We start from the raw sequence: 18,406 nt of genomic DNA on the forward strand, positions 1-18,406 counted from the left end.
GACATATGGGATATACAATCCTACCAGGAGGGGCAAAGTTTCCCAAACCTCAAAATGCCTATAAATACACCCCTCGCCACACCCACAATTCAGTTTAACGAATAGCCAAGCAGTGGGGTGATAAAGAAAGGAGTAGAAAGCATCAACAAAGGAAATTTGGAAGTAATTGTGCTTTATACAAAAAATCATAACCACCATAAAAAGGGTGGGCCTCATGGACTCTTTCCAATATGAAAGAAATGAATTTATCAGGTAAGTTCTTACATAAATTATGTTTTCTTTCATGTAATTGGCAAGAGTCCATGAGCTTGTGACATATGGGATATCAATACCCAAGATGTGGAGTCTTCCACTCAAGAGTCACTAGAGAGGGAGGGAATAAAAATAAAAAACAGCCATATTCCGCTGAAAAAATTAATCCACAACCCAAAAAAATAAGTTTATTTCATCTTTGAAAGAAAAAAACTTAAAACAAAAGCAGAAGAATCAAACTGAAACAGCTGCCTGAAGAACTTTTCTACCAAAAACTGCTTCCGAAGAAGCAAATACATCAAAACGGTAGAATTTAGTAAATGTATGCAAAGAGGACCAAGTCGCCGCTTTGCAAATCTGATCAACTGAAGCTTCATTCTTAAAAGCCCACAACGTGGAGACTGATCTAGTAGAATGAGCTGTAATTCTCTGAGGCGGGGCCTGACCCGACTCCAAGGGCGCGATCCGATAAAGATCGTAGTTTGCGGCGCAAGCGAGGGAACACCCGCCGCCCGAAGTTTCAGCTCGCAACTCGAGCTATCCAATATACGGCGCCGTCAGATGCTAAAGTGCCGTAAGTCTGATAAACCAGCGATGTCCAGAAATCTGCGTAAGTACAAATTTCTGGAGTAGCCAGTGACTTACAGCACTTTAGAAACTGCCGGCGCCGTACTGTCTAACCTGCCTCTCAAACACAGCCCGACACGTATACCCCTCTATCCGCTATCCCCCCTCACTATCCTAACAATAAATGCATTAACCCCTAAACTGCCGCTCCCGGACCCCGCCGCCACCTAATAAAGTTATTAACTCCTAAACTGCCGCTCCCGGACCCTGCCGCCACCTACATTAACTACCCCCTAATGTGAGTTCCTACCCCGCCGCCACCTACATTAACAAGCCCCCTAATGTGAGCCCCTATACCGCCGCCACCTACATTACCTACCCCCTAAAGTGAGCTCCTACCCCGCCGCCAGCTATATTAAATAATTAACCCCTAATCTAATCCCCCTATACCGCCGCCACCAATATTAAATTAATTAAACCCTAATCTAATCCCCCTATACCGCCGCCACCTATATTAAATTAATTAACCCCTAAAATACTAAACTATCCCTACCACTAAAGCTAAGTCTAACCCTACAAATAGCCCTGAAAGGGGCTTTTTGTGTGGCATTACTACAAAGTAAACAGCTCTATTGCCAGCCCTTAAAAGGGCTTTTTGCGGGGCATGCCCCAAAACCAATCAGCCAATCGGATTGAACTTGAATCTGATTGGCTGATTCAATTTTTCTACCTTAATTCTGATTAGCTGATAGAATCCTATCAGTCAATCGGAATTCGACGGACCCAATCTTGGATGACGTCATTTAAAGGTACCTCAATCCTCGTTCAGTCGTCGTGCCGGATGGATGCTCCGCGGCGGAGGAGCGAAGAAAGAAGATTGAAGATGCTGCTTTGCTTGAAGACATCGCCAGAGGAAGAAGACTTCTCTGCCGCTTGCTTGAAGACATCACCGGATGGAAGAAGACTTCTTTGCCGCTTGCTTGAAGACACTTGCCCGGATGGAAGAAGACTTCTTTGCCATTTGCTTGAAGACATTGCCCGGATGGAAGAAGACTTCTCTGCCGCTTGATTGAAGACATCGCCCGGATCGGATGAAGAGTTCTGCCCGGCTGGGTGAATACAAGGTAGGGAGATCTTCAGGGGGGTAGTGTTAGGTTTTTTTAAGGGGGGTTTGGGTGGGTTTAGAATAGGGATATGTGGGTGGTGGGTTGTAATGTTGGGGGGTGGTATTGTGTTCTTTTTTACAGGCAAAAGAGCTGTTTTCTTTGGGGCATGCCCCGCAAAAGGCCCTTTTAAGGGCTGGTAAGGCAAAAGAGCTGTTAACTTTTTTAATTTAGAATAGGGTAGGGAAATTTTTTTTATTTTGGGGGGCTTTATTATTTTATTAGGGGGCTTAGAATAGGTGTAATTAGCTTAAAAATCTTGTAATCTTTTTTTTATTTTTTGTAATTTAGTGTTTGTTTTTGTAATTTAGTTTAGTTTATTTAATTGTATTTTAGTTTAGATATTTGTAGTTTATTTAATTTATTGATAGTGTCTGTGTATTTGTAACTTAGGTTAGGATTTATTTTACAGGTAAATTGGTAATTATTTTAACTAGGTAGCTATTAAAAAGTTATTAACTATTTAATAGATATTGTACCTAGTTAAAATAAATACCAAGTTACCTGTAAAATAAATATAAACCCTAAAATAGCTACAATGTAATTATTAATTACATTGTAGCTATCTTAGGGTTTATTTTATAGGTAAGTATTTAGATTTAAATAGGAAGATTTATTTTAATAAGAATTTAGTTAGGGATGTTAGAGTTAGATAGGGTTATTATACTTAATATATATATATATAATATAATAACGATATTAACTATATTAACCCTAATATAATTAGGGTTAATATAGCTGGCGGCGGTGTAGGGGTATTAGATTAGGGGGTAATCTATTTAATATAGGTGGCGGCGGTGTAGGGGGATTAGATTAGGGGGTAATACATTTATTATAGGTGACGGCGGTGTAGGGGGATTTAGATTATAGGCAAAAGAGCTGTTTACTTTATGACAATGCCCCGCCAAAAGCCCTTTTAAGGGCTGGTAAAAGAGCTGATTTCTTTGGGGCATGCCCCGCAAAAAGCCCTTTTAAGGGCTGGCAATAGAGCTGTTTACTTTGGGGTAATGCCACGCAAAAAGCCCTTTTCAGGGCTATTTGTAGGGATAGACTTAGGTTTAGTGGTAATGATAGTTTAGTATTTTAGGGGTTAATTAATTTAATATAGGTGGCGGCGGTATAGGGGATTAGATTAGGGTTTAATTAATTTAATATAGGTGGCGGCAGTATAGGGAGATTAGATTAGGGGTTAATTATTTAATATAGCTGGCGGCGGGGGAAGGAGCTCACTTTAGGGGGTAGGTAAGGTAGATGGTGGCGGGGTCGGGGCTCACTTTAGGGGGTATGTAATGTAGCTGGCGACGGAGTAGGGGGATCACATTAGGGGGTTATACTTTTAATGTAGGTGGCGGCGGGGTCCGGGAGCGGCGGCTTAGGGGTTAAACACTTTATTAGGGATTGCGGCGGGGGATCACGGTTGACAGGTAGATAGACATTGCGCATGCGTTAGGTGTTAGGTTTTATTTAGCAGGTAGTTTAGAGAGTTACGGGGCTCCAATAGACAGCGTAAGGCTTACTACGGCTGCATTTTGTGGCGAGGTGAAAATGGAGTAAGATTTCTCCATTTTCGTCACGTAAGTCCATACGCTGTATATTGGATACCAAACTGCGCAGGTTTGGTATACCTGCCTATGGCCCAAAAAACTACGGGCGAAGGCAGAAATATATAAGCGTAACTTCTAGGTTACGCCGTATATAGGATACCAAACCCGCACAAATTTTGTCGTCGCCGGCTTTTGCGGGTGACGCTGCATATCGGATCGGGCCCCAAATAAGCTTGATGAATCAAAAGTTTCAACCAAGAAGCCAAGGAAATAGCAGAAGCCTTCTGACCTTTCCTAGGACCAGAAAATAAAACAAATAGACTGGAAGTCTTCCTGAAATCTTTAGTAGCTTCCACATAATATTTCAAAGCTCTTACCACATCCAAAGAATGTAAGGATATTTCCAAAGAATTCTTAGGATTAGGACACATGGAAGGGACAACAATTTCTCTACTAATGTTGTTAGAATTCACAACCTTAGGTAAAAATTGAAAAGAAGTCTGCAAAACTGAATTATCCTGATGAAAAATCAGAAAAGGAGACTCACAAGAAAGAGCAGATAGCTCAGAAACTCTTCTAGCAGAAGAGATAGCCAAAAGGAACAACACTTTCCAAGAAAGTAGTTTAATGTTCAAATAATGCATATGCTTAAATGGAGGAGCCTGTAAAGCCTTCAGAACTAAATTAAGACTCCAAGGAGGAGAAATTGATTTAATGACAGGCTTAATACAAACTAAAGCCTGTACAAAACAGTGAATATCAGGAAGTATAGCAATCTTTCTGTGAAACAAAACAGAAAGAGCGGAGATTTGACCTTTCAAGGAACTTGCAGACAAGCCCTTATCCAAACCATTCTGAAGAAACTGTAAAATTCTAGGAATTCTAAAAGAATGTCAGGAGAATTTATGAGAAGAACACCATGAAATGTAAGTCTTCCAAACTCTATAATTAATCTTTCTAGAGACAGATTTATGAGCTTGTAACATAGTATTAATCACTTAGTCAGAGAAACCTCTATGACTTAGAACTAAGCGTTCAATTTCCATACCTTCAAATTTAATGATTTGAGATCCTGATGGAAAAACGGACCTTTGGATAGTAGGTCTGGCCGTAACGGAAGTGGCCAAGGCGGGCAACTGGACATCCGAAACAGATCCGCATACCAAAAACTGTGTGGCCATGCTGGAGCCACCAGCAACACAAAAGACTGTTCCATGATGATTTTGGAGATCACTCTTGGAAGGAGAACTAGAGGCAGGAAGATGTAAGCAGGATGATAACACCAAGGAAGTGTCAGTGCATCCACTGCTTCCGCCTGAACATCCCTGGACCTGGACAGGTATCTGGGAAGTTTCTTGTTTAGATGAGAGGCCATGAGATCTATCTCTGGAAGACCCCACATCTGAACAATCTGAGAAAACGCATCTGGATGGAGAGACCACTCCCCTGGATGTAAAGTCTGGCGGCTGAGATAATCCGCCTCCCAATTGTCTACACCTGGGATATACACTGCAGAGATTAGACAGGAGCTGGATTCCGCCCAAGCAAGTATCTTAGATACTTCTTTCATAGCTTGGGACTGTGAGTCTCACCCTGATGATTGACATAAGCCACAGTTGTGATATTGTCTGTCTGAAAACAAATGAATGGTTCTCTCTTTAGCAGAGGCCAAAACTGAAGAGCCCTGAGAATTGCATGGAGTTCTAAAATATTTATTGGTAATCTCGCCTCTTGAGATTTCCAAACCCCTTGTGCTGTCAGAGATCCCCAAACAGCTCCCAAACCTGAAAGACTCGCATCTGTTGAGATTACAGTCCAGGTTGGCCGAACAAAAGAAGCCCCTTGAACCAAACGATGGTGATATATCCACCATGTCAGAGAGTGTTGTACATTGGGATTCAAGATTATTAATTGTGATATCTTTGTATAATCCCTGCACCATTGATTCAGCATGCAAAGCTGTAGAGGTCTCATGTGAAAACGAGCAAAGGGGATAGCGTCCGATGCTGCAGTCATGAGACCTAAAACTTCCATGCACATAGCCACTGAAGGGAATGACTGAGACTGAAGGTGCCGGCATGCTGCGACCAATTTTAAATGTCTCTTGTCTGTTAGAGACAGAGTCATGGACACTGAATCTATCTGGAAGCCTAAAAAGGTGACCCTTGTCTTGTCTTTTTGGGAAATTGATCCTCCAACCATGTTTCCGAAGAAACAACACTAGTTGATTTGTGTGAGATTCTGCAGTATGTAAAGACTGAGCTAGTACCAAGATATCATCCAAATAAGGAAACACTGCAATACCCTGTTCTCTGATTACAGATAATAGGGCACCCAGAACCTTTGAAAAGATCCTTGGAGCTGTTGCTAGGCCAAATGGAAGAGCAACAAATTGGTAATGCTTGTCTAAAAAAGAGAATTTCAGAAACTGATAGTGTTCTAGATGAATCGGAATCTGAAGGTATGCATCCTGCAAGTCTATTGTGGACATATAATGTCCTCGCTGAACAAAAGGCAGAATAGTCCTTATAGTCACCATCTTGAAAGTTGGTACTCTTACATAACGATTCAAAATTTTCAGATCCAGAACTGGTCTGAATAAATTTTCTTTCTTTGGTACAATGAATAGGTTTGAATAAAACCCCAAACCTTGTTCCTGAGGAGGAACTGGCATGATTACCCCTGAAGACTCCAGGTCTGAAACACACTTCAGAAAAGCTTGAGCTTTAACTGGATTTACAGGGATGCATGAGAGAAAAAATCTTCTCATAGGAGGTCTTACTTTGAATCCTATTCGATACCCTTGAGAGACAATGCTCTGAATCCAATTATTTTGGACAGATTTTAACCAAAAATCCTTGAAAAACCTTAATCTGCCCCCTACCAGCTGAGCTGGAATGAGGGCCGCACCTTCATGCAGACTTAGGGGCAGACTTTGGTTTCCTAAATGGCTTGGATTTATTCCAATTTGAGGAAGGCTTCCAATTGGAAGCAGATTCCTTGGGAGGAGGATTGAGTTTTTGTTCCTTATTCTGACGAAAGGAACGAAAACGGTTAGAAGCCTTAGATTTACCCTTAGGTTTTTTATCCTGAGGCAGAAAAACTCCTTTTCCTCCAGTGATAGTTGAAATAATAGAATCCAACTGAGAACCAAATAAATTATTACCTTGGAAAGAAAGAGATAGTAATCTAGATTTAGATGTCATATCAGCATTCCAAGATTTAAGCCACAAAGCTCTTCTAGCTAATACAGCTAAAGACATGGATCTAACATCAATTTTGATAATATCAAAAATGGCATCACAAATAAAAAGATTAGCATGTTGCAGTTAGCGAGTAATGCTAGATATGTCAGGATCCAATTCTCGTTGCGCTAAATTCTCCAACCAAAAAGTTGAGGCAGCCGCAACATCAGCCAAAGAAATAGCAGGTCTGAGAAGATGACCTGAATATAAATAGGCCTTCCTTAGATAAGATTCAAGCTTCCTATCTAAAGGATCCTTAAAGGAAGTACTATCTTCCATAGGAATAGTGGTACGTTTAGCAAGAGTAGAAATAGCCCCGTCAACTTTGGGGATTTTTTCCCAAAACTCTATAGATTTTGCTGGTAAAGGATACAATTTTTTAAACCTTGAAGAAGGAAAAAAAGAAGTACCTGGCTTATTAAATTCCCTAGAAATCATATCAGAAATAGCCTCAGGAATAGGAAAAACCCCACAGGAGGTTTAAAAACAGCATTTAAACGTTTATTAGACTGAACGTCAAGAGGACTGGTTACCTCAATATCCAAAGTAATTAACACTTCTTTTAATAGAGAATGCATATACTCTATTTTAAATAAATAAGTAGATTTGTCAGTGTCAATGTCTGAGGAAGGATCTTCTGAATCAGATAGATCCTCATCAGAAGAGGATAAATTATTATGTTGCTGGTCATTTGAAATTTCATCAGCTAAATGAGAAGTTTTAAAAGACCTTTTACGTTTATTAGAAGGTGGAAATGCAGACAAAGCCTTTAGAATAGAATCAGAAACAAATTCTTTAAAATTTACAGGTATATCATGCACATTAGAAGTTGAAGGAACTGCAACTGGCAATGTACTATTACTGATGGAAACACTATCTGCATGTAAAAGTGTATCATAACAACTATTACAAATGACATTTGGTGGAATAATTTCTACACTTTTACAACAAATGCACTTAGCTTTGGTAGACCCGATGTCAGGCAGCAATGTTCCAGCAGAAACTTCTGAGACAGGATCAGATTGGGACATCTTGCTCAATGTAAGAGAAAAAAACAACATATAAAGCAAAATTATCTATTTTCTTATATGACAGTTTCAGGAATGGGAAAAAATGCAAAAGCATAGGCCTCTGATAGAGATAAAAGCAAGAGGCAAACATCAATGGGGTATTGAAATAATGCAAAAAATTTGGCGCCAAGTATGACGCACAATGTAACGTAAACTTTTTTTTGCGCCAAAAATAACCGGAAATGACACACTTGCGTCACTAATGACGCCGCCGTTTGAAAGGTCTCGGTTACACGTATGACGCCGGAAATGACGAAGTTGTGTCATAAACGTATTTTTTCGCACCAAAAATATTTTCGCGCCAAGAATGACACAATAAAGTTTAGCATTTGACGCACCCGCGGGCCTAATACCCGCAATAGCAAGAAGTAGTCAATTGAAAAAAAGACTAAACCCCAGGTAAGAAATAAATTTCTTAAAATGTTTAAATTCCCCAAATATGAAACTGACAGTCTGCTGAAGGAAATACATGAACCTGACTCATGGCAAATATAAGTACAAAACATATATTTAGAACTTTATATAAATGCATAAAGTGCCAAAACATAGCTGAGGTGTCTTAAGCAATAAAAAACATACTTACCAAAAGACACCCATCCACATATAGCAGATAGCCAAACCAGTACTAAAACTGTTATTAGTAAAGGTAATGGTAAATTGAGAGTATATCGTCGATCTGAGAAGGGAGGTAGGAGATGAATCTCTACCACCGATAACAGAAAACCTATGAAATAGACCCCCGTTAGGGAAATCATCATATTCAAATAAGTGATACTCCCTTCACGTCCCTCTGACATTCGCTGTACTCCGAGAGGAATCGGGCTTCAACAATGCTGAGAAGCGCATATCAACGTAGAAATCTTAGCACAAACTTACTTCACCACCTCCATAGGAGGCAAAGTTTGTAAAACTGAATTGTGGGTGTGGAGAGGGGTGTAATTTATAGGCATTTTGAGGTTTGGGAAACGTTGCCCCTCCTGGTAGGATTGTAAATCCCATATGTCACTAGCTCATGGACTCTTGCCAATTACATGAAAGAAATATATATGTATATGTATATGTATATATATATATATATATATATATATATATACATACAGTATCCCACAAAAGTGAGTAAACTCCTCACATTTTTGTAAATATTTTATTACATCTTTTCATGTGACAACACTGAAGAAATGACACTTTGCTACAATGTAAAGTAGTGAGTGTACAGCCTGTATAACAGTGTAAATGTGCTGTACCCTCAAAATAACTCAACACACAGCCATTAATGTCTAAACCGTTGGCAACTAAAGTGAGTACACCCCTTAGTGGAAATTTCCAAATTGGGCCCAATTAGCCATTTTCTCTCCCCGGTGTCATGTGACTCATTAGAGTTACAAGGTCTCAGGTGTGAATGGGGAGCAGGTGTGTTAAATTTGGTGTTATCGCTCTCACACTCTCTCATACTGGTCACTGGAAGTTCAACATGGCACCTCATGGCAAAGAACTCTCTGAGGATCTGAATAAAAAAAAGAATTGTTGCTATACATAAAGATGGCCTAGGCTATAAGAAGATTACAAAGACCCTGAAACTGAGCTGCAGCACTGTGTGCAAGACCATACAGTGGTTTCACAGGAGAGGTTCCACTCAGAACAGGCCTTGCCATGGTTGACCAAAGAAGTTGAGTGCATGTACTCAGCGTCATATCCAGAGGTTGTCTTTGGGAAATGGAAGTATGAGTGCTGCCAGCATTGCTGCAGAGGTTGAAGGGGTGGGGGGGTCAGCCTGTGAGTGCTCAGACCATACACAGCACACTGCATCAAATTGGTCTGCATGACTGTCGTCCCAGAAGGAAGTCTCTTCTAAAGATGATGCACAAGAAATCCCGCAAACAGTTTGCTGAAGACAAGCAGACTAAGGACATGGATTACTGGAACCATGTCCTGTGGTCTGATGAGACCAAGATAAACTTATTTGGTTCAGATGGTGTCAAGCGTGTGTGGCGGCAACCAAGTGAGGAGTACAAAGACAAGTGTGTCTTGCCTACAGTCAAGCATGTTGGTATGAGTGTCATGGTCTGGGTCTGCATGAGTGTTGCCGGCACTGGGGAGCTACAGATCATTGAGGGAACCATGAATGCCAACATGTACTGTGACATACTGAACCAGAGCATGATCCCCTCCCTTCGGAGACTGGGCCACAGGGCAGTATTCCAGCATGATAATGACTCCAAACACACCTCCAAGACGACCACTGCCTTGCTAAAGAAGCTGAGGGTAAAGGTGATGGACTGGCCAAGCATGTCTCCAGTCCTAAACCCCATTGAGCATCTGTGGGGCATCCTCAAACGGAAGGTGGGATAGCGCAAGGTCTCTAACATCCACCAGCTCCATGATGTTATCATGGAGGAGTGGAAGAGGACTCCAGTGGCAACCTGTGAAGCTCTGGTGAACTCCATGCCCAAGAAGGTTAAGGCAGTGCTGGAAAATAATGATGGCCACACGAAATATTAACACTTTGGGCCCAATTTGGACATTTCCGCTTAGGGGTGTACTCAATTTTGTTGCTAACGGTTTAGACATTAAAGGCTATGTGTTGAGTTATTTTGAGGGGACAGAAAATGTACACTGTTATACAGGCTGTACACTCACTACTTTACATTGTAGCAAAGGGTCATTTCTTCAGTGTTGTCACATGAAAAGAAATAATAAAATGTTTACAAAAATGTGAGGGGTGTACTCACTTTTGTGGGATACTGGATATATATGTGTGTGTGTACTTATTTACACACACAAATAATCTATTTATGAATAAATAGAACATATTCTTCTATGTGAAGAACATTGGAATGTGAAATATTAATATTTTCATGTCGGATTAGTGCACTTGTGAAAATGCGATTGGGTTTGTGCGCGAGTAGGGTACTTTTTTCAACTTTTCACGCTCTATTGGCTTTTTTAGGGGAATATGTCAATGCAATCTTCAAAATTCTGCTTTTTACACGCGTTGGGTTAGCGCACAAGCAAAAAACATTTTACTTTCAACTTGTAATATGAGCTCTACCCGTCGCGTGCAAAAAGCTTACTCCAAGTGGAGTTAACGTGCTACCCCATGTGTACCATAAATAGCTTCAAGTTATTGGTAGACAAAAAAAATAAACCTCTAGAAGATAAACAAAGATATAATACATTTTCCATAGTTAGAGATTTCTAAACTGGCTTAAAGTTTATGTGTAAATGTCAATTTACAATTTCTAATAGCATTTGTGACCTCTTTGGTTACAAACAAGACAAAACAGTTCTGAAATCTTAAAAGTTAATGTACAGATTATATCTGCTCAGTATAAAAAGTCTATTGTCAGTTCCATTTGTTTTCCTCTGCAGTTCCCTCCACATGGCTTCAGCTCTAAATCCATGAGATTTAGGTAAACCTAAATATAAATTGTAATCTCTGATCTATGACATTAGTAACTAAGGAAATGTGAACTACTAAAAATACTCAGCAGAGAGTCAATTCTGTCTAAAAAGTTGAGTTTCACATGCTTTTACAATATTTCTGGCTTTCAGTAGATAAATATAGGTGCGTATTTGTGTGTGTGTGTAGTCATATAGTAACTTTTTTTTAGCTCTTGTTGACTCATTAACCCCTTAAGGACCAGCGACGTACCCTGTATGTCACTGGCCTTTTTTTGCGACTTGATTGTTTTATAGCACGGTCTTGCCACCAGCGTTGAGACTGCTCTATTCCACAAAGCCTGCTGGAGGGAGGGCATTAATAGTGTGTTCTTGCTAGACTTGTGCTATTATGTCCTGAAAAAACCATTAACGACCAGTGACATACAGGGTACATTGTGGTCATTAAGGGGTTAAAAAAAATATCTTAAACTAATAATTTCTACAATGCATTGAATGTGTTGCCTGTGTATTAGATTTCAGACATTTTGCAAATAATACCTTATAAAATGTCTGCAGCTTCTTTTGATGCCTCTCTTCTACCTGGCATTCAGGTTTTTAAAGCAAAAAGTATAACCAATCATTGACTGTCTCAGTTGGCTACATACACTAATAGGGGGGATGTCCCATATTTCTGAGATGCCATAATGGGATCCTCTGAGACAAACCACAGATGAGCAACCAAGTAATACAACCTCTCAATGTCATGGCCATACCAGGGATTCTTCCTGAACTTGTAGCTTTCCTCTGAGCCCTGGAGTGCTCTGGCTAAGCCTGAAAACAAGGAGACATGCTGCCTGCACTGGATGGCTCACTGGCTCTATTTGCCTGCCAGCTGAAGGCAGCTAACTACCTAATAAGTTTAAGATTATTTAAGGCTGCTGTACATTTTATTCTCTGCCCTGACATTGAGCCACTTTCTCTATTTGTACCTCTGCTTATATTTGAAATGGATGACTGTTTTGCTGGAATTTGACCCAAACTGCTCCACAGACTTTTGAATTTTCTATTGTTGCAAAGCCTAGATTAATTAATTCCACCGTATTTTGACACTTCGCCTTTGGACTTGCACTTTGCCTCCTGATTACTGATTCAGTACTTTGCTTCCTGTGTGAATTCTGATCTCAGCCTGTCTGACCTCGCAATTTACAATTCTGGTGTGTGTTCTCTGTTTTACGCAGGCATGGGCTAGCCTCAGAACCAGCCTGGGCCTTTGTCTAACTGAGCTGTGTTTCACAGACTTTAAGTGTGCAGTTGCCAACCTCTGATGTATCCAGTTTCTGACAAGTATCTGCAGTATTCTGTCTCTACAAGTGTCTGCAGCATCCATTCTCAGTCAAGTATCTGCAGTATCCAGCCTCTGCCAAGTGTCTGCAGTATCCAGCCTCTGCCAAGTGTCTGCAGTATCCAGCCTCTGCCAAGTGTCTGCAGTATCCAGCCTCTGTCCAGCCTCTGATAAGCCTGTTGTGTCCAGATTCAAATGTAACCTACCACTGCCCAGCCTCTCTGCTAGGTGTCTTCTGTATCCAGTCTTTGCCGTAAAACATTTCTGCCAAGTCTATGCTTCAGCCTGTGCTCCTGTGGTTCAAGTAACCAGTCTGTGCTCCTATGGTTTCTGCTAAGTGTTTTGGTCCAGCCAATGCCAATATCACATTACTTTCTAGCCAGTACTACTTACCTGTAAGTTTCTATCACTGCCTTCTCTGCTGTAACCACATAACTTTCCTTAATACATTCAGTATAATCCCTAAGCATTTTGTGTTTAAAATCAAACAAATTCCACAAGCACCATTAATAACATTGATACACAGGGTATGCTTGGTTGTCTACAGGATAATACAGGTGTGCATGCTTGTGCAGGGGACAATAAAACTGGCTTCTCCAGTGCAGTGATGCAGACATGCTTGTTCTGTAGGGGATGATATGTCTATCTTTTCCAGTACATCAACTGAAGCAGACAGCTATGCCATGCTTGCAATTCCATGATTACTTTATGAACAGGCCATGCTTGTTCTGTTTAGGACAATCCCTTTACTTTACTACAGAGCTGTGGTAGTTGTTCCTGTTTCTGTCTGAAAGGTGATTGGTATGGCTTAAGACTGGTTATAAAATCCAACTAAAAAATATTGTGTGGGGGAGGCATTCACACAGGGAACTGGCTAAAAGAGAACTATGCTACCTAGTAACATTTGGAAGACTTTTTTATGTACAAAAGTTTAAATGTCTCTGGAGAATTTATAGCTGGAATTTTCTGTCCCTTTGATGCAGAAGTACTTACCTGTGCAGCTGTAAATACTCTCTTGGTCTGTTTAAGAGATGTAGAAAACGATCAACTATCTTGTTTTTACCCACGCCCTGTTAAGACAAAATATTAGATTATTTTATCTATATCCAGAAACCAAACTCCTTACCCTCACCTATTAATACATTCACTATACATTCACTATGCTTTTATAGTGCATCTAAACTTACATTCCCAGTCCTCATTTCCAAACTCTCTTGCAGAATCTCATCTCCTCTGCTGACCTATATTAATCTATTGTACTAGCTGCTGCACAAAAGATCTTTACACACAGCCTAAAATAAATTTACATATTTCCCACACTACACTCTTAAAATGTTGTATACCATTTAGTTACTGAATATATTGCCACAATCAATCAGAACATGAGTCATTGCTGTATGAATGCATAGAACACACAAGTCTTCCAAACATCATGGTAGCCATGAAAACCATAACAGGTGCATGACTACAGATAGAGATAGCTAGATGAGCTAAAGGACAGGTTGACCTGTGAGCCTGCAAGCTCAAAGGCATAAATGGGGAACCAATGAGACAAAAAGTTTAAGATAGGACACATTTCTGAACAGTTATTCTTTGCCATTATAATCAATAGCAAACATTTTTGTTTAGGTAGCTAAGGCGTGTCCTTTTCCTTCTGTTGGTAAAGTTTTTTTTCCAAAGATGTGAAACTAACTGAATGTTTGTGTTCATAACATTTATCATAATTGCACTCACCTGATTTCCAACTAGCAAGAGATGTTCCCCAAGTAAGAAATCCTTCAGCATATCTTCCATCACCATTAAGTGCTGTTGACACACACAAAAAACACAGTATTTGCAACGTGTTCCATTTTTGCCACTACTTTTACTTACTGGTCAATTATTTATTTGTGAAAATAAACATTTTAAGTATTTTGTTAATATCCAAAATTAATCTGGGTCTTTATTTATTAATACCTTGTATTGGAAACATTGTATTAAATGTGTAATTTAATTAATTGTTGTTCAAAATAATTAAACAATATCAGATAAAAACACAGTAAAAACACGGGTAGAAAAGCAACCTTTGACATTTCCAGAAACCTGTAAAAAAGTTTAGTTTCCTACAATGCACAGTTTTTTCAATGGAGATGATGACAAAATGGCCTAGATTCGTAGCCCCCCCAGAGATCATGTTTGAAATTCATTGAGTCCAATTATCTTTTCAATGTTTTATCACTGGGCCCTCCTGCTATTAACATCTACAGAGGCAAGAGGTGTCTAATACATCAAATGAGAACCACAAGTAACATGTTCAAACAATAAATTACAACAGCAATGTTTAAGAAACACAATTCCAAAAGTGTTTATGTAACTGATTGCAATTGTAAAATACTAGCATGCCTCTTTTGTTATGGTAAAGAAGTCTACAGTCGCTGGCTGATCTGGGTGCTCTGGGGGTGTGGTCAGGATTTTTCACCTACACCTCAGAGAATGTACGAACACTACGTTTTGGGAAAACCGTGGATTAGTTTGTATTCTATCAAAAATCATTTAATTACTTTTTAACCAGAAAGATATAACTGGTAATACTGTATAGCTGATATTAAATTTGGGAACTAAAAACAATTCCTTATAAATATTAAAAGTAATTAACAATAAGACAAAACATTAAAAACTTATATAAATGTATTTGCAAAAAAGGAAATTTATGCTTACCTGATAAATTCATTTCTTCTACGATATGATGAGTCCACGGATTTCATCCTTACTTGTGGGATTTATCCTCCTGCTAACAAGAAGTGGCAAAGAGCATCACAGCAGAGCTGTATATATAGCTCCTCCCTTCCCTCCACCTCCAGTCATTCGACCGAAGTTAGGAAGAGAAAGGAAAAGCCAAAGGTGCAAAGGTGACTAAAGTTTAACAAAAATATAATATATACCTGTCTTAAAAAATGACAGGGAGGGCCGTGGACTTGTCATATCGTAGAAGAAATAAATTTATCAGGTAAGCATAAATTTCCTTTTCTTCTACAAGATATGACAAGTCCACAGATTTCATCCTTACTTGTGGGATACAATACCAAAGCAACAGGACACGGATGAAACGGGAGGGACAAGACAGGTACCTAAACAGAAGGCACCACTGCTTGAAGAACCTTTCTCCCAAAACCAGCCTCAGAAGAAGCAAAAGTATCAAATTTGTAAAATTTTGAAAAAGTATGAAGAGACGACCAAGTTGCAGCCTTGCAAATCTGTTCAACAGAAGCATCATTTTTAAATGCCCATGAGGAAGCCACAGCCCTAGTAGAATGAGTCGTAATTCTTTCAGGAGGCTGCTGTCCAGCAGTCTCATATACCAGATGGATGATACTCTTCAGCCAAAAAGAAAGAGAGGTAGCCGTGGCTTTCTGACCCCTACGCTTTCCAGAAAAGACAATGAGTAATGAAGAAGATTGACGGAAATCCTTAGTCACCTGCAAGTAAAACTTCAGGGCACGGACCACGTCCAAGTTATGCAACATACGCTCCTTCTTAGAAGAAGGGTTAGGACATAATGAAGGAACAACAATTTCCTGATTAACATTCTTATTACAAACAACCTTAGGAAGGAAACCAGGTTTGGTACGTAAAACCACCTTATCAGAATGGAAGATAAGATAAGGCGAATCACATTGTAATACTGAAAGCTCCGAAACTCTACGAGCAGAAGAAATAGCAACCAAAAATAAAATTTTCCAAGATAACAATTTAATATCTATGGAATGCATGGGTTCAAACGGAACCCCTTGAAGAACTTTAAGAACTAAATTCAAACTCCACGGTGGAGCAATTGGTCTAAACACAGGCTTAATTCTGGTTAGAGCCTGACAAAAAGACTGAACGTCTGGGACATCTGCCAAACGTTTGTGTAGCAAAATTGACAAAGCAGAGATTTGTCCCTTTAAGGAGCTCGCTGATAACCCTTTCTCCTTCTTGGAGAAAAGACAGAATCCTGGGAATCCTAACTCTACTCCATGAGTAGCCCTTGGATTCACACCAAAAAAGATATTTACGCCATATCTTATGATAGATCTTTCTAGTGACAGGCATACGTGCCTGAATCAAAGTATCAATGACCGAATCAGAGAACCCCCGCTTAGATAAAATCAAGCGTTCAATCTCCAAGCAGTCAGTTGCAGAGAAACTAGATTTGGGTGTTGGAAGGGTCCTTGAATGAGAAGGTCCTGTCTCAATGGAAGCCTCCACGGCGGCAGAGAGGACATGTCCACTAGATCGGCATACCAAGTCCTGTGAGGCCACGCAGGCGCGATTAGAATTACTGAAGCCCTCTCCTGTTTGATCCGAGCAATCACCCGGGGAAGGAGAGCAAACGGTGGAAACACATAAGCTAGGTTGAACGACCAAGGCACTGCCAAGGCATCTATCAGTTCGGCCTGAGGATCCCTTGACCTGGATCCGTATCTTTGTAGCTTGGCATTCTGACGAGATGCCATCAGATCCAACTCCGGTCTGCCCCATCTGAGGATCAGAGTGGCAAAGACCTCTGGATGGAGTTCCCACTCCCCTGGATGAAATGTCTGTCTGCTTAAAAAGTCCGCTTCCCAGTTGTCCACTACTGGGATGTAGATTGCTGACAGATAACAAGAGTGGGTCTCCGCCCACCGAATTATCTTGGATACTTCTGTCATTGCTAAGGAACTCCTTGTTCCTCCCTGATGATTGATGTAAGCCACAGTCGTGATGTTGCCCGACTGAAAGCGAATGAATATGGCCGAAGCCAACTGAGGCCACGCCTGAAGCGCATTGAAAATTGCTCTCAATTCCAGAATATTGTTTGGAAGAAGAGACTCCGACTGAGTCCACACACCTTGAGCCTTCAGGGAATTCCAGACTGCACCCCAACCTAGAAGGCTGGCGTCCATCATCACTATCACCCATGAGGGTCTGCGAAAACACGTCCCTTGGGACAGATGATCCTGAGACAACCACCAAAGAAGCGAGTCTCTTGTCTCCTGATCCAGATCTATCTGAGGAGACAAATTTGCATAATCTCCATTCCACTGTCTGAGCATGCTCAGCTGTAGTGGAATGAGATGAAAACGAGCAAACGGAATTATGTTCATTGCCGCCACCATCAATCCAATTACCTCCATGCACTGGGCCACTGATGGCCGAGGATTGGACTGAAGGGCTCAGCATGTATTCAGAATCTTTAACTTTCTGACCTCTGTCAGGACAATTTTCATGGATATGGAATCTATTAGAGTTCCCAAGAAGGGAACCTTGGTTTGTGGAATTAATGAACTCTAGATTAACCTTCCACCCATGAGTCCTCAGAAAGGACAGAACCATGTCCGTATGAGACTTTGTCAGATGGTAAGACGATGCCTGGACCAGGATATCGTCCAGATAAGGGAAGAGCCACGAACTGAAAATGTTTGTCTAGGAAGGCAAACCGTAGGAACTGATGATGATCCTTGTGGATAGGAATATGAAGGTATGCATCCTTTAAGTCCACGTGGTCATATATTGACCCTCCTGGATCAATGGCAGAATTGTCCAAATAGTCTCCATTTTGAAGGAAGGGACTCTGAGAAACTTGTTTAGACTCTTTAGATCTAAAATGGGTCGAAACGTGCCCTCTTTTTTGGGGACCACTAAAAGATTTGAGTAAAACCCTTGTCCCTGTTCCAGTCTTGGAACGGGACGAATTACTCCCATAGTAGAGAGGTCTTTTACACAACGTAAGAACGTCTCTCTCGTTGTCTGGTCTGCAGACAATCGTGAAAGAAGAAACCTCCCCCTGGGGAGAGAACTTTTGAATTCCAGCTGATACCCTTGGGACACGATCTCCAGTGTC

General features: G+C 40.5%; 1 protein-coding gene across 1 annotated transcript in view; it reads right to left on the minus strand.

The window, feature by feature from the left end:
* Positions 1 to 18,406, minus strand: part of VWA8 (von Willebrand factor A domain containing 8) — a 1,436,595-nt gene that overhangs the window by 792,134 nt on the left and 626,055 nt on the right. Inside the window, exons 21-22 of the mRNA XM_053707969.1 lie at positions 14,299 to 14,370; positions 13,558 to 13,634 (exon numbers count right to left, since the gene is read on the minus strand). Coding sequence (XP_053563944.1) covers positions 13,558 to 13,634; positions 14,299 to 14,370 — 149 coding nt within the window. The remainder of the gene's footprint in view (positions 1 to 13,557; positions 13,635 to 14,298; positions 14,371 to 18,406) is intronic.

Source organism: Bombina bombina, chromosome 3 (assembly GCF_027579735.1).
Source record: "Bombina bombina isolate aBomBom1 chromosome 3, aBomBom1.pri, whole genome shotgun sequence".
NCBI classification, from domain to species: domain Eukaryota; kingdom Metazoa; phylum Chordata; class Amphibia; order Anura; family Bombinatoridae; genus Bombina; species Bombina bombina.